The following is a 13818-nucleotide window of genomic DNA, read 5'->3' on the forward strand; positions in this document are numbered from 1 at the left end:
CCCCTGCCAGCCTCTAATGCAAAATTGCAATGGGTTCTTATCAAGTCCCATTCATGAGCAGCAACTTGTTGAATGTCTTAAATACAAACATTCCAATATCACCTGGCCTCATTCATTCAGCAATGGCATTATGCCGCCATGTTTATTGCAGTGTATCATGGGGTCCTACAGCTGCTCTCAAGTTCCCAGCCTAGAGTTATTTTTGGAAATCAGAGTACTGGCGCGAGAGGTCCAATCCAGTGCTGTCTGAGGGGTGGGGTTGTTAGTTTAAATACAAACAGAGCGGTGCTGTTTTACTTTCTGAGGGCATCACACACCCTCACAAACCACCGCTAAGATTCTTCCATGTATGTGATCCGTATCCGAAATGATGCCGCCGAATTTCATATAATCCCGAGTCCAAACCTCAGCATCGTTCCTCACGATCTAATCTGGTGCCGAGCGACGTTTCCCGGCTAATCTGACTGCGAGATGCTCTCTCTGCCTCCCAGGTGTGGCGTGGGTGGCGGCGGGGGGTGTGGCTCAGCAGGATGGAGCCAGCCAGTCGCTTACGATATTACTTCAGGCACCCGTGGTCCCGCATCGTGGTGGCCTACATGGTCATCTTCTTCAACTTCCTCATCTTCGCCGAGGACCCCGTGTCGCACAGTCAGAAGGAGGCGCGCATCGCCGTGGTGGGCAACTGCTTCTCCTTCCTTTTCAGCAACTACCCCGGAGCCGGATGGAGCGTCCTCAAAGTGGTGTGCTGGATGCTGGCCATCTTCTCCGGCCTCCTGGCTGGAAAGTTTTTTTTTCACCAGCAGCTCTTTGGTAAGTCATGCACACTGGAATGTGAGTCAAACATACACGACTGTACAGAAGCTTTGTTGATTCAATAACTTTTTCACAGCAGTTACGTTGACATAGTATTAAAAAAAAAGGCCCACAATAGCCAACACATGAGAACTCTCACACAGGAAGGCCAGAACTGAGATTCAAATCCAGAATCAGAACTATGAGGCTGACATTTTAACTACTAGTTATCATTAACATTATTGTTGCTGTCCTGTAGACCTTTTTTAAATCACTTACGTACACAATTTGTAGAACGAGTATTGGCCTATCTCGTTGATTGGTGTGATGAATCTTCGCTTTCACCGCTAGATGGCGACACTGCTCTGTCATTGTATCATGTGGCTGCAAGAGGTGTGCCTCGAAATGATTTTCACGTGAATGCCTTCCCGCTGTGACTGAAATGAAAAACTCTTAACGACATAGGACGTCATTTCCACTTTCCTGTATGTGTTTTTGTGTGGCCAGCTCATCCATATGCACGGTACCCTGCTGGACTGAGCCTGCATCTCGGAGAGTAAACATGAATCATTCCTTATCGGGGGCGCAGTGACTCAAAGTGCACTGATGGGCTTACTGCCTTAACCCCTTTTTTTTTTTCTTTTTTAAGTCACATCTGCAGATATATATTGTGCATGTAGCTCTAAAAGCAGGCCTCATTGGCACTGGAGGCAATTAAATCTAGCCATGCAAGTGAATTCAATTATGCAACCGCGATGAGCCTTGAAATACCACAGAGCAAGACGTATGGTCTGGAATCTACGCTGGTCCATCCTAGTTATCTGGAATTGATGTTGAACATAGATGTTAGAGGGCAGGGCCTACAGAGCCTAGTCTTTATATGAAATAATATCCACAGCAAAGATGGCTGCCTGTGACGTCAATACAAAAGGGAGAACCTCAAAGTGAATGCGTACAAAATATATCAAGGCATTTGATTCCGAGGCAAACACACCACAGGTCACAAGATGATCGTCCAGCACAAGCGGTAGCAGGCGAAGTGCGAGTCGAATGTTTTCCCCGTCGGGATTGCCGATGATGAAAGACAATCACTCTCGGGTTATGGAAGCGACACCTCAAAGTGGTCCTTCATCTTCATTGAAATCCCAAAGGGCACATGTCCGAGAGAGCGGCACGTTATCGATCCGAGGAGATCATTCATTGAGTTTAATCTCTTTGACGCTTGACAAGATACTCCGACCGCCGCTGACGGTTCCCGCGTGTCCTTCTCACCTTCAGGTCGATACCTGCGCCTCAAAGCCTTCCACGAGGACCATGGTTCCTGGATGACTATGTTCTTCACAACCATCCTCTCCATCTTCATCTTCTCACACATCTACAACCTCTTCCTGCTGATGGCCGGGAGCATGGAGTAAGCCACTTACCCCCCCCCCCCCTCATCCTTACATCCATTTGTTTGTGCCGATTGAAACAAAAAGCAGGTGGATGCTGACAGATTATTTTCAGCTCCACATATTCATCTGAGATCTTTCCCAGGTGAGGCCTCAGCACCTTCGCGTCAAGCTCCTGACAGAAATCCATTTCTGCATTTGTGAGGTGTCTGTCAACTAAGGGGGGGGGGGGGGAACTTGCGTTTCAAGCCAACTGAGCGCGGCGGATCTGTCTTGATGTTTGTTTCCGTGATAAAAAAAAAAAAAACTCCCAGTCCTGGTTCCAGCGCAGCAGCCAAAATAGCCTATCAATCTGGCCAATTCGATTCCAACACCCCCATCCATCCGTTGCTCCTTATGGAAGGCTGCGAAGCTTTATAAATACCAACAGGGGGCGCTCTGGTAGCGGCTGTGTTTGCTTTCTTTCTTGAGCGCCCGGACGTTGCCAAAAACTGTTAATGTTCTCATTTCTGTTCTCTTGCGACATGTAAGAGCCGAGTTTACGCCTTGCCGGGATGAGCGCTGGCCCCCTGGTGGCAGGAATGCCTGCGGAGTGACTTTTTAAAAAAATATATATATATGACGGAGGCAGAGCAAGAAAGATGAGTAGGACTGCCTCATGCACGCAGTGAAAGTCAAGTCTTTTGATCTCCATCCCAACCTTATTTGCATCACCCCCACCTCAACCACTCCCCGCAGCCTGCAGCATGCTTGCCACCGCACAAAGAAAAAGTTCAACGTGCCTTTGTGGCCGTTGGCGGCTCCCACTGCGAGAACGGGCGTTCCTGCGCATATAGACGCCATGAACAAGCTGCAGTCAAATCTTTTGAAAGGATGTTGTGGGCTTTTTTTTTTTTTTTTTGGCAGGAGATCACTGTCGCCAGGATGTGCGCTTTAGGGGATCACACACACACGCACATGCAGGCAGGCCACGTCTCACACCTCGCTCAAGGTAACTGTGGGAACATGAATGTGTGACCTCAAGCTGCAGGCCACCTGTGCCCTTTGTCATTGAATTTTGGCTCAGAGGGTCCCTTCAGTTTATTCTAATATTTATCCTACCATGTCAAATATGGCAAAAGGTCATTGTGCACAAAATCCATCCATCCATTTTTCTCCAAGATGGTTGCTATTCCACTTTTCTCCCAAACAGCTCATAGGTTGTCTTACATCTGCTTCTAAATGGCACCCCAAGGATAGTAACTCATCAACATTCGAACGTTTAGCGTATATTTACTCCGACGCTACATCGAGTCAGAAGAATAAAGCAAAGCAGGAGCTCTCGCGGCACGTCATCCGTTAGCCAACATCATTAACAGCCACCTCTGGGTCAACAGCTATCAACCTGTTACCTGCCGTGTGTCATTTCAAACTCAGCCCGTGGTGGCTCACTGGGAGCTATAATCCATGTGACGGCTATTTGCATCTTAATGTAACTCAGAATGAGAGGTGGGAGGGAGGCAAAAGGGGGGGGGGGGGGGGTACTTGTATGTGAAAGCAGGCCAGTAACCATCCCAGGAGCTTGACGGGGCTCGCCAACATTCGGTTAAATCATGCAATCCCATTTCTCCGTTTTACAGTGCCATTAGCAGCCAAAATCAGCTTCTAATTAGACTGTGTTATTTAATTAAGTCGACGCTCCCATTAATCATGAGTAATATAGAAGGAGGCGGGGCTCAGCTGTGTGATCGTGGTTGGGAAAGAAGGTAGCAGCTGTTATGTGGAATCACATCGACGTCTTTTAAGTAGCCAATGTTGTCATTCACAAAGCTGACTTCATTCCAATTCGGTGTTGTCTTCCAATCACCCTGTGATTGACTGACGGGCCAGTCAAACGTGGATTTGGTTTTCCTCTTGCAGCCCCTGTCATGAGCGCTGGGGAAAAGAATTGGATGCATGTAGGGGGATTGTATATGTGCAAATGGGGGGGGTATGTTTGAGAAGAGCGACACCCTGAAGGGGATTAGAAGCCATCACGGTATTTGCCGTTGTTAAACATGATCCGTTTTGTGCACGCGTGTTGTGTCCGATCTAAACCGGGCTAATGCACAGACAAATGGATTCAAATGGCGGAATAAATTATGTTGAATGTCACCTGTTGCACGCAGTCAACGTCATTGCAACATTTGACGGAAACGCGTCTGCCTCGCATGCACACTCCTACACACCAACAAATCTCACCAAATGACTCATTAGATATTAAGGCGCGCTCCCACGTTGGCGCCGACGTGATTTACGAGCATCTGGGGATACCCGGCGTTATTCGAAGCAGCGAGGTGACACGTTTCTTACCTCGTTATATTTCTTCCTGCTGCTTTCTGGGACAGACAGAGAGGGAGGGGAGGGGCGGGGCGGTGGGCCACGTGTGAGCGGACCGCTCCATATGTCACTGTGGCAAACAGCAGCAGCAGGAGCAAACAATAACCGTCATAACCTTGACGTGTCAACTGGGAATGGTTTCACTTTTTTTTTTTCCCCAGGAGTGGAGCTTTGGGTTTTGGCTTTATTGACAATTTTACATTCCACAGCAACTCCTCAGTGTTGTGTGCTATAAATATGATATTAGCCGGCATGCTCGAAGTGCTCGAATGCATTTCAATGCCGAGTCGTCCAAGGTCGCTAACGTTCGCAAGGAGTCGAGTCGTTTACAGAAGCGGGGGCGGCATGAGGTCACTCGCGTGGTCACGGTCGCGGGCTAGCTGAAAACACTTGCCCTCAAACGCCACATGATGTGAAAACGGATCGTAAAACGGGAATAGAAATCAAGAGTGCTGGATGACTCATCGGAGGGAAAGCTTTTAGTATGCCATTTTACAACCTTTATTGACGGCACCTTGATTTATCTCTCGATCCTCGACGTTTCATTTTTAGCCAAAGCTCAAATTCAACTCGAACGTTTTTAAAGACGAAGGTTAATACGCAGCGTGAGTGCTGTGCTACAAAGAAATGGAGTCATGACATCGTCTAGCCGAACCTAATTCATTTGCTCTTTGTGTGTTACAACAAAACTTTTTTATACTTTATTCCATTCAGAACAATTCCACATTTACCACATATTAAAAAAAAAGTGGCAGAAGAGAAAGACATTTAACGTTACCTATAAATTTGATCGTCAAACAACGATTCTGAGTTTATAAGCGCAGACGTGAGAAGCCTCCACAGAGCATGCTAATTGCGTCAATGTAAGACTTTAAAAAACGTCCTTGAATCTAACGACGGAACAAGCGTGGTAAACCCGATAAGATCCCACAGAGGATCCGAGCTGGCAGAACCGACTGGCGAAGCCGCGGGAACCATTTTGCGGCTGATTATTCACGACCCTCCCGTACTGTAATGTTCCACTACACTGGATTCTCTCATTAGGCTAAAAGTGACTCCAAAGGCCATTAAAGTTTCAGTCAGCATGAATAAGTCAGACTTCTGTCTCTGATCATGCAGCGCAAAGAGTCCCTAAACTCATCTTGGGAACCCGGTGAAACAAAAAAAACAAAGCGAATCTTTCAGCGCTGGGGTTGCTCAATTAAATATGTGTGAAGGGCGGGAAGTTGGCGCCGGGGTAGCCTTTTTAGATTTAAAGCCCTAGCGTGCGCTTCCAGGCAGCATTTCTACGAGTATCGATTAGAATTTTGCTGCGGGTAAATGACTCCCGACGGGATCCACGGCAGTTAGGAGATGGCTGCCGAGCCACGGAATGTCTTACAGGCTTAATGTGCGACCCAATCAAGGCCGCTTTATTGCCCAGGCCGAGAGACATTTACGCCTCTCAGGTTTGGCCCCGATCATGCAGTCACTGATGACATGTAAATAACAATGTCCAAAAAAGGGACATTTTGCATTTAGTGTAACAAATAAAAATGAAGAACACTGCTTTGCTGAAATGTATACACAACATGCAAAATAGTAATGCAGAACTCAACGCCGCTGGAACGGATTAATGCTACTTCCATTCATTTGAATGGTGGGTCATGATTTGAGTTAAAACATGGTCACCGACCATATGAAACCAATCGTTTGGTGTTTCATGAATTTATTGGGTATTCATCCAATTCTCTATTGCTTGTGTTTCTGTTCAAGTCCTCCAGCTTTTCAATCATTCATTTCCCAGTCAGTCATTCAGCACAATGCCTTTGTTTGTGATTATCTGGATGAAGACATGCCTCATCTGCTTACGTCGGTGAACATGATGCAGTGAGGTCATGTTCAAGTCATGTGTGCAGAAGAAAGCATTCTTATTGAGATTGGTTGAGAGAAACCAAGATGAATGGAGCTATTGACTTCAAATACAGCTCCTTGAAAGCCTCGCCAGTGCGCCATCCATTATAGTCCTGACCTGCAGGGGTTGTGGGGGGGGAAGGAAGGCGCCCACCTGCTCCACTCCAGTCCGAAGACGGCCGAGAGGATCAAGGAGCCCCCCGCCTCCGACTCGCCGGCATTCATCTGACCCACTTCACCTCCAGAGTCCCCTCACGCCGCTCCTTGCCTTGTGTTATTACAAAAAAATGGAGCTGCGTGGTTTGAGTTTGCGACGCCGCTTCTTCCCAGAAAAGCGTCTCAATTCATATCGCTGCGACATCGCGTGGTCCCAATAATGGTTCCGAAACCGGTGTTGATTTGCAATCATTTAGACACCAGGCAAATTGGCCATCGCAAATGGATCATTTGCCAAACTCTTCATTGTCAAAATGGAAATTGGCGCTACAGGATCAATTGTGTTGGCGCTGGCGTGGATTGTTTACGGCCGTCGAAGGTCGAAAGGCGGCTCGTCTCTTCACAGGTTGACATTGATCATGATTGGCTCAGTCAGTTAGCGTGAGCGCACTTGGCCCAGGCAGCTAGCATGAGCGCACTTGGCGCCACTGACTGTTTTCTCCGTCGCCTACTTACACATATTTTTTGCTCTTCTCTCACGTGTGGTAGGTCTCACATGGTGACGGACCAAATGGGCATCAAAAACACCAGCTTTATGAAGATGGCTGCCGTGGGCACCTGGATGGGGGACTTTAGTACGGCGTGGATGGTGAGAGTCAACATATTTATCGTTTGATTTTTGTTTGACTCAACAAAATGATTGATGCTTACACGTCATGACATGTGACCTGAACAACACTGACAGTCCTAAGAGCTTAAATGAACGCTCATGGCATTTCAGCCAATCAAAATAGTACATTATTTAGTTCATCCGCTAACCATTTTATTTCTACAAATGCCAAAAATTCATCAAAAATTGCTGATGAACATTCACTATATGCTCCCTACTTTGGACAGTGGGAAATGTGGGATAAAACATCTGAAGATACGGGCCCTAGACAGTCAAAGCATATTTTTTGTGAGGGGGACAGCGCCCCTGTGGCCCCCCCTCTAGCTGTGCCCGAGGCTCGTAATATAATTATAATGCTAAACACAGTAAGATTTTTTCTTTGCATCAGCTACAGCTGCTGATTATGGTCAATGCTCATGCTTGACCCCAATGCAAGTTGACTAACGGCTGGAATTTTTTTTATTTATTTCCACGCAAATGCAAGCAGTCAACAGCAAACAAAGCATGACCGCAAGTATGAGATGTAAATAACATGTATCCGTTTACATTTGTGTTTGCCAATTAGTGAACCCGCACGCAGCCAACTGCTGCCGCATAACTGACATCATCATATTGTCTCTCGAGAGGTACGCGAACGCAACATTAGCTTGATTCAAGTTAAGCCGAGTCTGACCGCGCAGGGCTAATTGGCAAGATGAATTGGTTGTGTTATGTGAGGCTCATTGAATCCCTTTTTGAATGAACCCCGTTAGCACAAATGACATTTTCCCGCTCATCCGATCCTCCCATTTTTTGCCTCAGCGGCTTTCAACGATTTAAAACAATTGTCCTTTATTAAGTCTTTGAGAAGGGGGGTAACTCCGAGTAAATTATATGAAGCAGTAAAACATCCCATTCAAAAGCACTATAAAATTTCGATTGCGTGTTTTAGCACGCACTTCATTCATAGGTCAGGTTTATCCTTTTCGGTGGCATTAGTATTCTGCGCGTACTGCGGAGAAAAAACAGGCCGTGGGATGAGAGCAAGACGTCTGGCCGGAGAGGAAAGAGCATGTCAGGCCGTGGCAAAGCACCCATTCTGCAAATGATTCTTCTTCATTTGCGCTTTCCATTAATTCAACAAGGCGCATTAAAGATGCGTCTCCTCCACACGAGAGGGCAGGAAGCAACGAATACAGCCTGCAGCAGAGTGGATACTCGACGGGCACTCTCTTCCTAAAACCTCGACACACACACACACAAAAAAATAATGAGATAGATGACGTGAAAAAGGACACAGGGAAAACATGGCAGAGATGACAAAACTAAACGAAAACAGGCCACAAGCCAGTCTAATAACATGGATGGAAAATTAGTTGATCGCCCTCTAGTGGACTGGAGGAGCTGTTTTCAATTTTAATGATTCAAATGAACATTTCTGGCTGTCACAATAATTTAGCAGAGCAAAAACGATGCATAGCCTGAATTCTCCAAACAGCTTAGTCCACACTCGTGATCAAGTCTTGTAATTATTTCTACAGGTGACAGATATGATGCTTCAGGATAATAACTACCCACACTGGGGGAAAGATGCAAGAAGGTTCTGGAAGCAAGGCAACAATAGGATTGTCCTCTTCTGGTAAGATGGCTTGATGAGTTATTTAAAGTAGCTCCCAACATAATTGTCACTCAGTCTAGTGTGTAATGTGCCCAACGTGTGTGTACGCTACAAGCAGCCAATAGTTGTGTTAATCATCCATCATTCTCGTCAGCACCTTTAAACGAGAACAAGGCGGAAATCGATGAATGGGGCAAGGTCACGTGGTAAATTCTCTCCCAGGCTTTTTTTTGGTGTTGTTGTTCATCATGACCTTTCAATAAGTACTAAACAAATGCTGCAAAGCCCGGAAGGCAAACAGATTGGAGGATCACGGTCTCGGTCACGTTTGTACGTTTGCCCCTATCGGGGAGGTTAAAGTGTGTCTCCATCTCAGGCGCGGCTTTCTTTTCCTCTGCAATGAAAGCCAGGTTTTCATTTTTTTCTTTTTTTCTTATATACATTGCTCATTTGTTCAGTTACTAATTATAATTAAAAATAATTATTATAATTATTAATTATGACTCAGTTTGTTGTATTACAGTCAAATTATATATTTATTCTCAGTGAAAGTATAATTCAGGCGTATCCATTGGAGGAGGTTCTCACTCTAAGAAATGTCGTTGTAGTTTTAAAGACTGCCAATAACTTTATTGCTGGTGGGGAAGACACCAGGCACTCAATCTTCTGGCTGAATATTATCGCAACATTATGAGCGGAGGGGGAAAAAAAAAAAAAGCCTTGCTTGCCGGTTAATGTGACATTTATAATCACGGCGGTGTTTAGAAATGCACGCGCAATTACACTTCATTTATCTTGTCTTCTGTATGTTGCTTTTCACTCCATTGGCTCCCTCTGTAGCGCCTCATTCTTCTCCTCGTTCGCCATGTAATAAACGAGCGCCTCATCTCGTTTGGATTTGGGGTGGAAAAAAAAAAAGAAATGTTTGTTTCAAGCTTGGCTTCCACTCTAATTCATTGGTAAATCTCATCTCTCTGGCTCCCGGACCAAACGTGCCGCCGCAGGACCGTGCTTATCTTGCTGACGACATTGGTGGTTTCAGCCATCGCTACCGACTGGCTCTGCTGGGATTGCCTCAACCGAGGCTTCCTGCCCAGCGATGAGGTCTCCAGAGCCTTCCTGGCCTCCTTCATTTTGGTCTTCGACCTCCTCATTGTCATGCAGGTAGGCACGCTCCCCAGTGGCCAATTAAAAACAACACACACACACACACAAATGGGAGTCGCCGGGATGTCTCTCGGTCTTGGTCTCTGCAATTTCCCGTCCTCCCATCCCCCCTCTCCCGATTCATCAATGACTGGCTGTGGTGCCGAGCAGCAAGAGGAGCGTTTGATCATGTTCGGCTGGCTTGGACACAAATACATTTTGATCTATTTTCCCTACATGTACTTGGTCAGTCCCACCCAACAGGAACCCTCTACAATTTGAGCTGCCTTCATTTCCTCTTATGATGACTCACAAGATCATTGGACACACACACACACACACACAAACACAAACCGGCGCCTCCCATAGGAACATCACTCGGGCCTGTCTCATTGTGGCTCATAAATATGCAGATGTGTTTGTCCAGGCAAAAACAACAACTTCAAGGAGCGGCTATTGAGCGTGAATAAAAAGTCTGATTGGGATTGTCGTCACTCTGTTAATTATTTGCCTTTTTCCGCTTCACCGTACTTAAAACGGTTCAACCGGGCCGTTATCGATCACTTGGGATTATTATAAACACGGCTATGGTATTGTTCTATTTTAGGAGACGTAGACTGGAGAGAAATGCCAGACAAATGCTAATGTTAGCATAGCGTGACAGTATGAAATAAGGGCAGGACAAAATTGAAATGTAGCTTGAGTTGCTAAAGCATTGGAAGCTTCGTATTTGGCTGAGGTCAAGCAGGGGTCACGTTCCGTAGTAACCCATTCGCTACCATTGACGAGAATAGACGTCAAACATGACTTTGTGCTGGGCAGTGAATGAGTTAAGCGCACCAGAAGGAGCAAAACCGATTTCTTATTAAAGCCCGATGCTAATTTGCATGGCCGCTAGTGTGGCGAATTTCGCGCAATTATTCCAATTTTAATATCATTAATTCCTTCTTCCACTCGAGTGAATCGCAACATTTCTTCACCGCTCGCTTGCCAGTCACGGCTTGCCCTGGAGTGATTGATTATTTTGGTCTGTCGCGACGCCTCCTAGTGTTCACCGAGACAACCCCGCCATGGAGGACGCTGCGGTTCAAACCCAGTTAATCCTCCCTGAGAAAACATGTGCGCTGTTGTTCTCAAGCTAATTAATGGATCTGTTTGAGATTCCTGCCTCCAAGCTACGGTTTACTTTTCTACCCGTGTCTTTGTAATTACACTGCTAAAAAAAAAACAACTCCTTTGTGTGGGTGTGTGTCTCGCAATACAAACCCAAAGTGTTTATTATCTCCATCTTTTGTCACTTTGGCTCGTTTCTTTTGCCGGAGGAGCCTAGAAATGCCACGCTCGTTAGCGCTGCTCATGGCTGCGGCCTCCGCGGCACGCACCGGACGTCTGCTGGGCCTAATTACTATCTTTGGACACTTTCACCAGGCTCGCCGTGACTTTGACTCGTCGTCGAGGGTCTCCTGAGTTCGGCCTGATTTGCACGGATTGCCTTTTGCACTGCACATCTTTATATTGGCTCGTCCTCGCGCCTGTTTTTGTCGAAAGGAACCTCTACGGTAGTGACCGAGGACTGGACTTCATTAATAGCTTGGGAGTTGCTATTCCCTCCAGAAATATGAGCACATTGGGAATTGCAGTGTGAATTTTAATATCATAACACACACTAGGCGTTGCGGTATATGAAGTGACGCTCGGTCTATGAAATCCCAAGTATTGGACTTTTCTCAGTAATAAGTCAACTAAAGTATGTTTTGATTCATCTAAGCCCTTCATGGATTTATTATTATTAAATATTATTAAATAATTATAATTGCATCACTCTCAACAGAGTCATACATGACACTTTTTTTGTTGTTAAATTTTTAGACTCAGTTGTTTAATTTCACACTTGAAGGGAAGGCGGCTACTCCAGCGAAGAAGTCCCATTTTGATAAGATGTCCTTTTTTCAGAACATACCTTTAGTTATGCTCTGCGTGTACGCAGGACTGGGAGTTCCCTCACTTCATGGGCAACATGGATATCAAATTGCCAGGACTGCCAACAGCACAGTTGAATTTCAAGCTTCCTGTCTGCAAATATATCTTCAAAGAGGAGTACCGCATTCACATCACAGGTACGGTGACTTTTATTCTCAACGTGATTTGCTCCGTCGTGAACAAATATGTTCTTGTGTCCCCTCTCAGGTAAGTGGTTCAACTACGGCATCATCTTCCTGGTGCTGATTTTGGACTTGAACATGTGGAAGAACCAGATCTTCTACCAGCCGTACGAGTACGGTCAGTACGTGGGGCCCGGCGAGTACATCTTTAACGTGGAGAAAGCCGAAAGCCTCAGGACGTTGAACCGCAGCACGCTGACGTACGAGTGGCGCGCCAACAACGTGGACCCGAGCACCAATCGCTCCTATAAAGAGCAGGACCTGTGGCTGCACAGTCGCTACATTGGGGCTAGCATGGCGCTCAAGTGCCTGGCCTTCCTCCCCAGCCTGCTAACGTTCATCAGCTTCGGTGGCTTCATCTTGATGCTGGGCCGATTCTCCGACAGCGAGACCGAAAACCAAGACAATAGCTACGAGAGGATGAAGCGCAAGTCGTCATGTGGCAAAGAGACGGCCGTCACCCCCGAGGAAGGTCAGGACGTCGACGAGTCCGACGGCCTCAAGCGCTCGGGAACGTCCGTACCGCTGCTGACGGAAGCCGAGGACGCCCCGGTGCCGCCCCCCGCCAGCGACACGGTGGAAGAGGCGCATCCCAGCGCCGCCGGTGACCTCGAGGCCTCCGAGGAATCGACCATCTCTCACGAGATCGCCTTCCTCAGGTGGCTCGGCATTGAACGTGAAGCAGAGGAAACGGGCGTCTCTCAGGACGTCGCCCACGACCCGCTGTGACCTGCGAACCGTATCGCGTTTCTACTGATAGTTTCTTACAGCTCTCATTTGAAACCAAAACCGGATCTTTCCAAACTGCGGCCTGGTGGATTTTTTGCATTTCCATTACTCGGTGTCTTATAACGGAGGCCTTTTCCTTGCTCCCCACCGCTTCCAGGTCCAATCAACAGTCGTGCCTTGACAATCATCCAAATATAATGTCAGCCTTCTCCATCAAAGTGGAGACACGCTTTTGCCTCGATCCAAAGTGCCTACTTTTGGCCTTTTATTTCGTTGGGATATTGTTCTTTAAAATCTGCAACATTTATATTCACTCAACTGCTTTCTGACATTTTTCTTTTGACCCCCCCCTCCTCCCTTCAAGATAAAAGACGAATTTGCATACATTTGTGAAAAGCTCATACAGAAAAGAGTCTTAATTGAATAACAGCCGTATTACTCACAGACATAAGTGCAGTAATAGGATTTGCCTTTGCATTCATCCAAATTATAATTCACTCAATGCATGATGCTGTAATATTCTCGAATGTGTGTCATTTTTAAAAGGAGGCAAACAGAAGAATAAACCAAGAAAGATTTAGGCACTTACAGGAATAATAACTGGGCTGCGGAGAGCACAAACGTGTGTGTGTGTGTGTGTGTGTGTATGCACGGGATGAAGAGGTGGCTGTATTTGCCATAATATTCTGGAAAACGCTCGGCTGTGTAATTTAAACATGAAACATCACTAAGGAGATTCGAGTAGTTAATGTGGAAACGTCTCTTCCAGTTTGTGTCATTTTTATTCGAAGCGGACAAAAAAAAGTTGTCATTGTTTGAATGAATTCAAAATAATCTGCTGAAGCAATAAATTTGTACATTTATGACATTTTTAAGATGTGATCTTTGGTCAATTTCAGGGTGGCGTTTGTGAGAGAAAAAGAA

General features: G+C 46.2%; 1 protein-coding gene across 1 annotated transcript; it reads left to right on the top strand.

Moving 5' to 3' along the window:
* Positions 1-487: 487 nt before the first annotated feature.
* On the top strand, positions 488-13757 carry tmem117 (transmembrane protein 117). The gene is made up of 7 exons (XM_037254756.1): positions 488-810; positions 2071-2203; positions 7140-7239; positions 8781-8878; positions 9862-10021; positions 11991-12120; positions 12191-13757. The coding sequence occupies exons 1-7, from the start codon at positions 531-533 to the stop codon at positions 12892-12894; spliced, it is 1605 nt and encodes a 534-aa protein (XP_037110651.1). The 5' UTR covers positions 488-530; the 3' UTR covers positions 12895-13757.
* The last annotated feature ends 61 nt before the right edge of the window (positions 13758-13818 follow it).

Source organism: Syngnathus acus, chromosome 6, assembly GCF_901709675.1.
Source record: "Syngnathus acus chromosome 6, fSynAcu1.2, whole genome shotgun sequence".
NCBI lineage: Eukaryota > Metazoa > Chordata > Actinopteri > Syngnathiformes > Syngnathidae > Syngnathus > Syngnathus acus.

Bases quoted from the DNA above. Each gene is read 5' to 3' on its own strand.
- tmem117 (XM_037254756.1), top strand. From the start codon at position 531: ATGGAGCCAGCCAGTCGCTTACGATATTACTTCAGGCACCCGTGGTCC. The intron at 7,240-8,780 runs GTGAGAGTCAAC...TTATTTCTACAG, and splicing joins ACTTTAGTACGGCGTGGATG to GTGACAGATATGATGCTTCA. The intron at 10,022-11,990 runs GTAGGCACGCTC...GCGTGTACGCAG, and splicing joins ACCTCCTCATTGTCATGCAG to GACTGGGAGTTCCCTCACTT.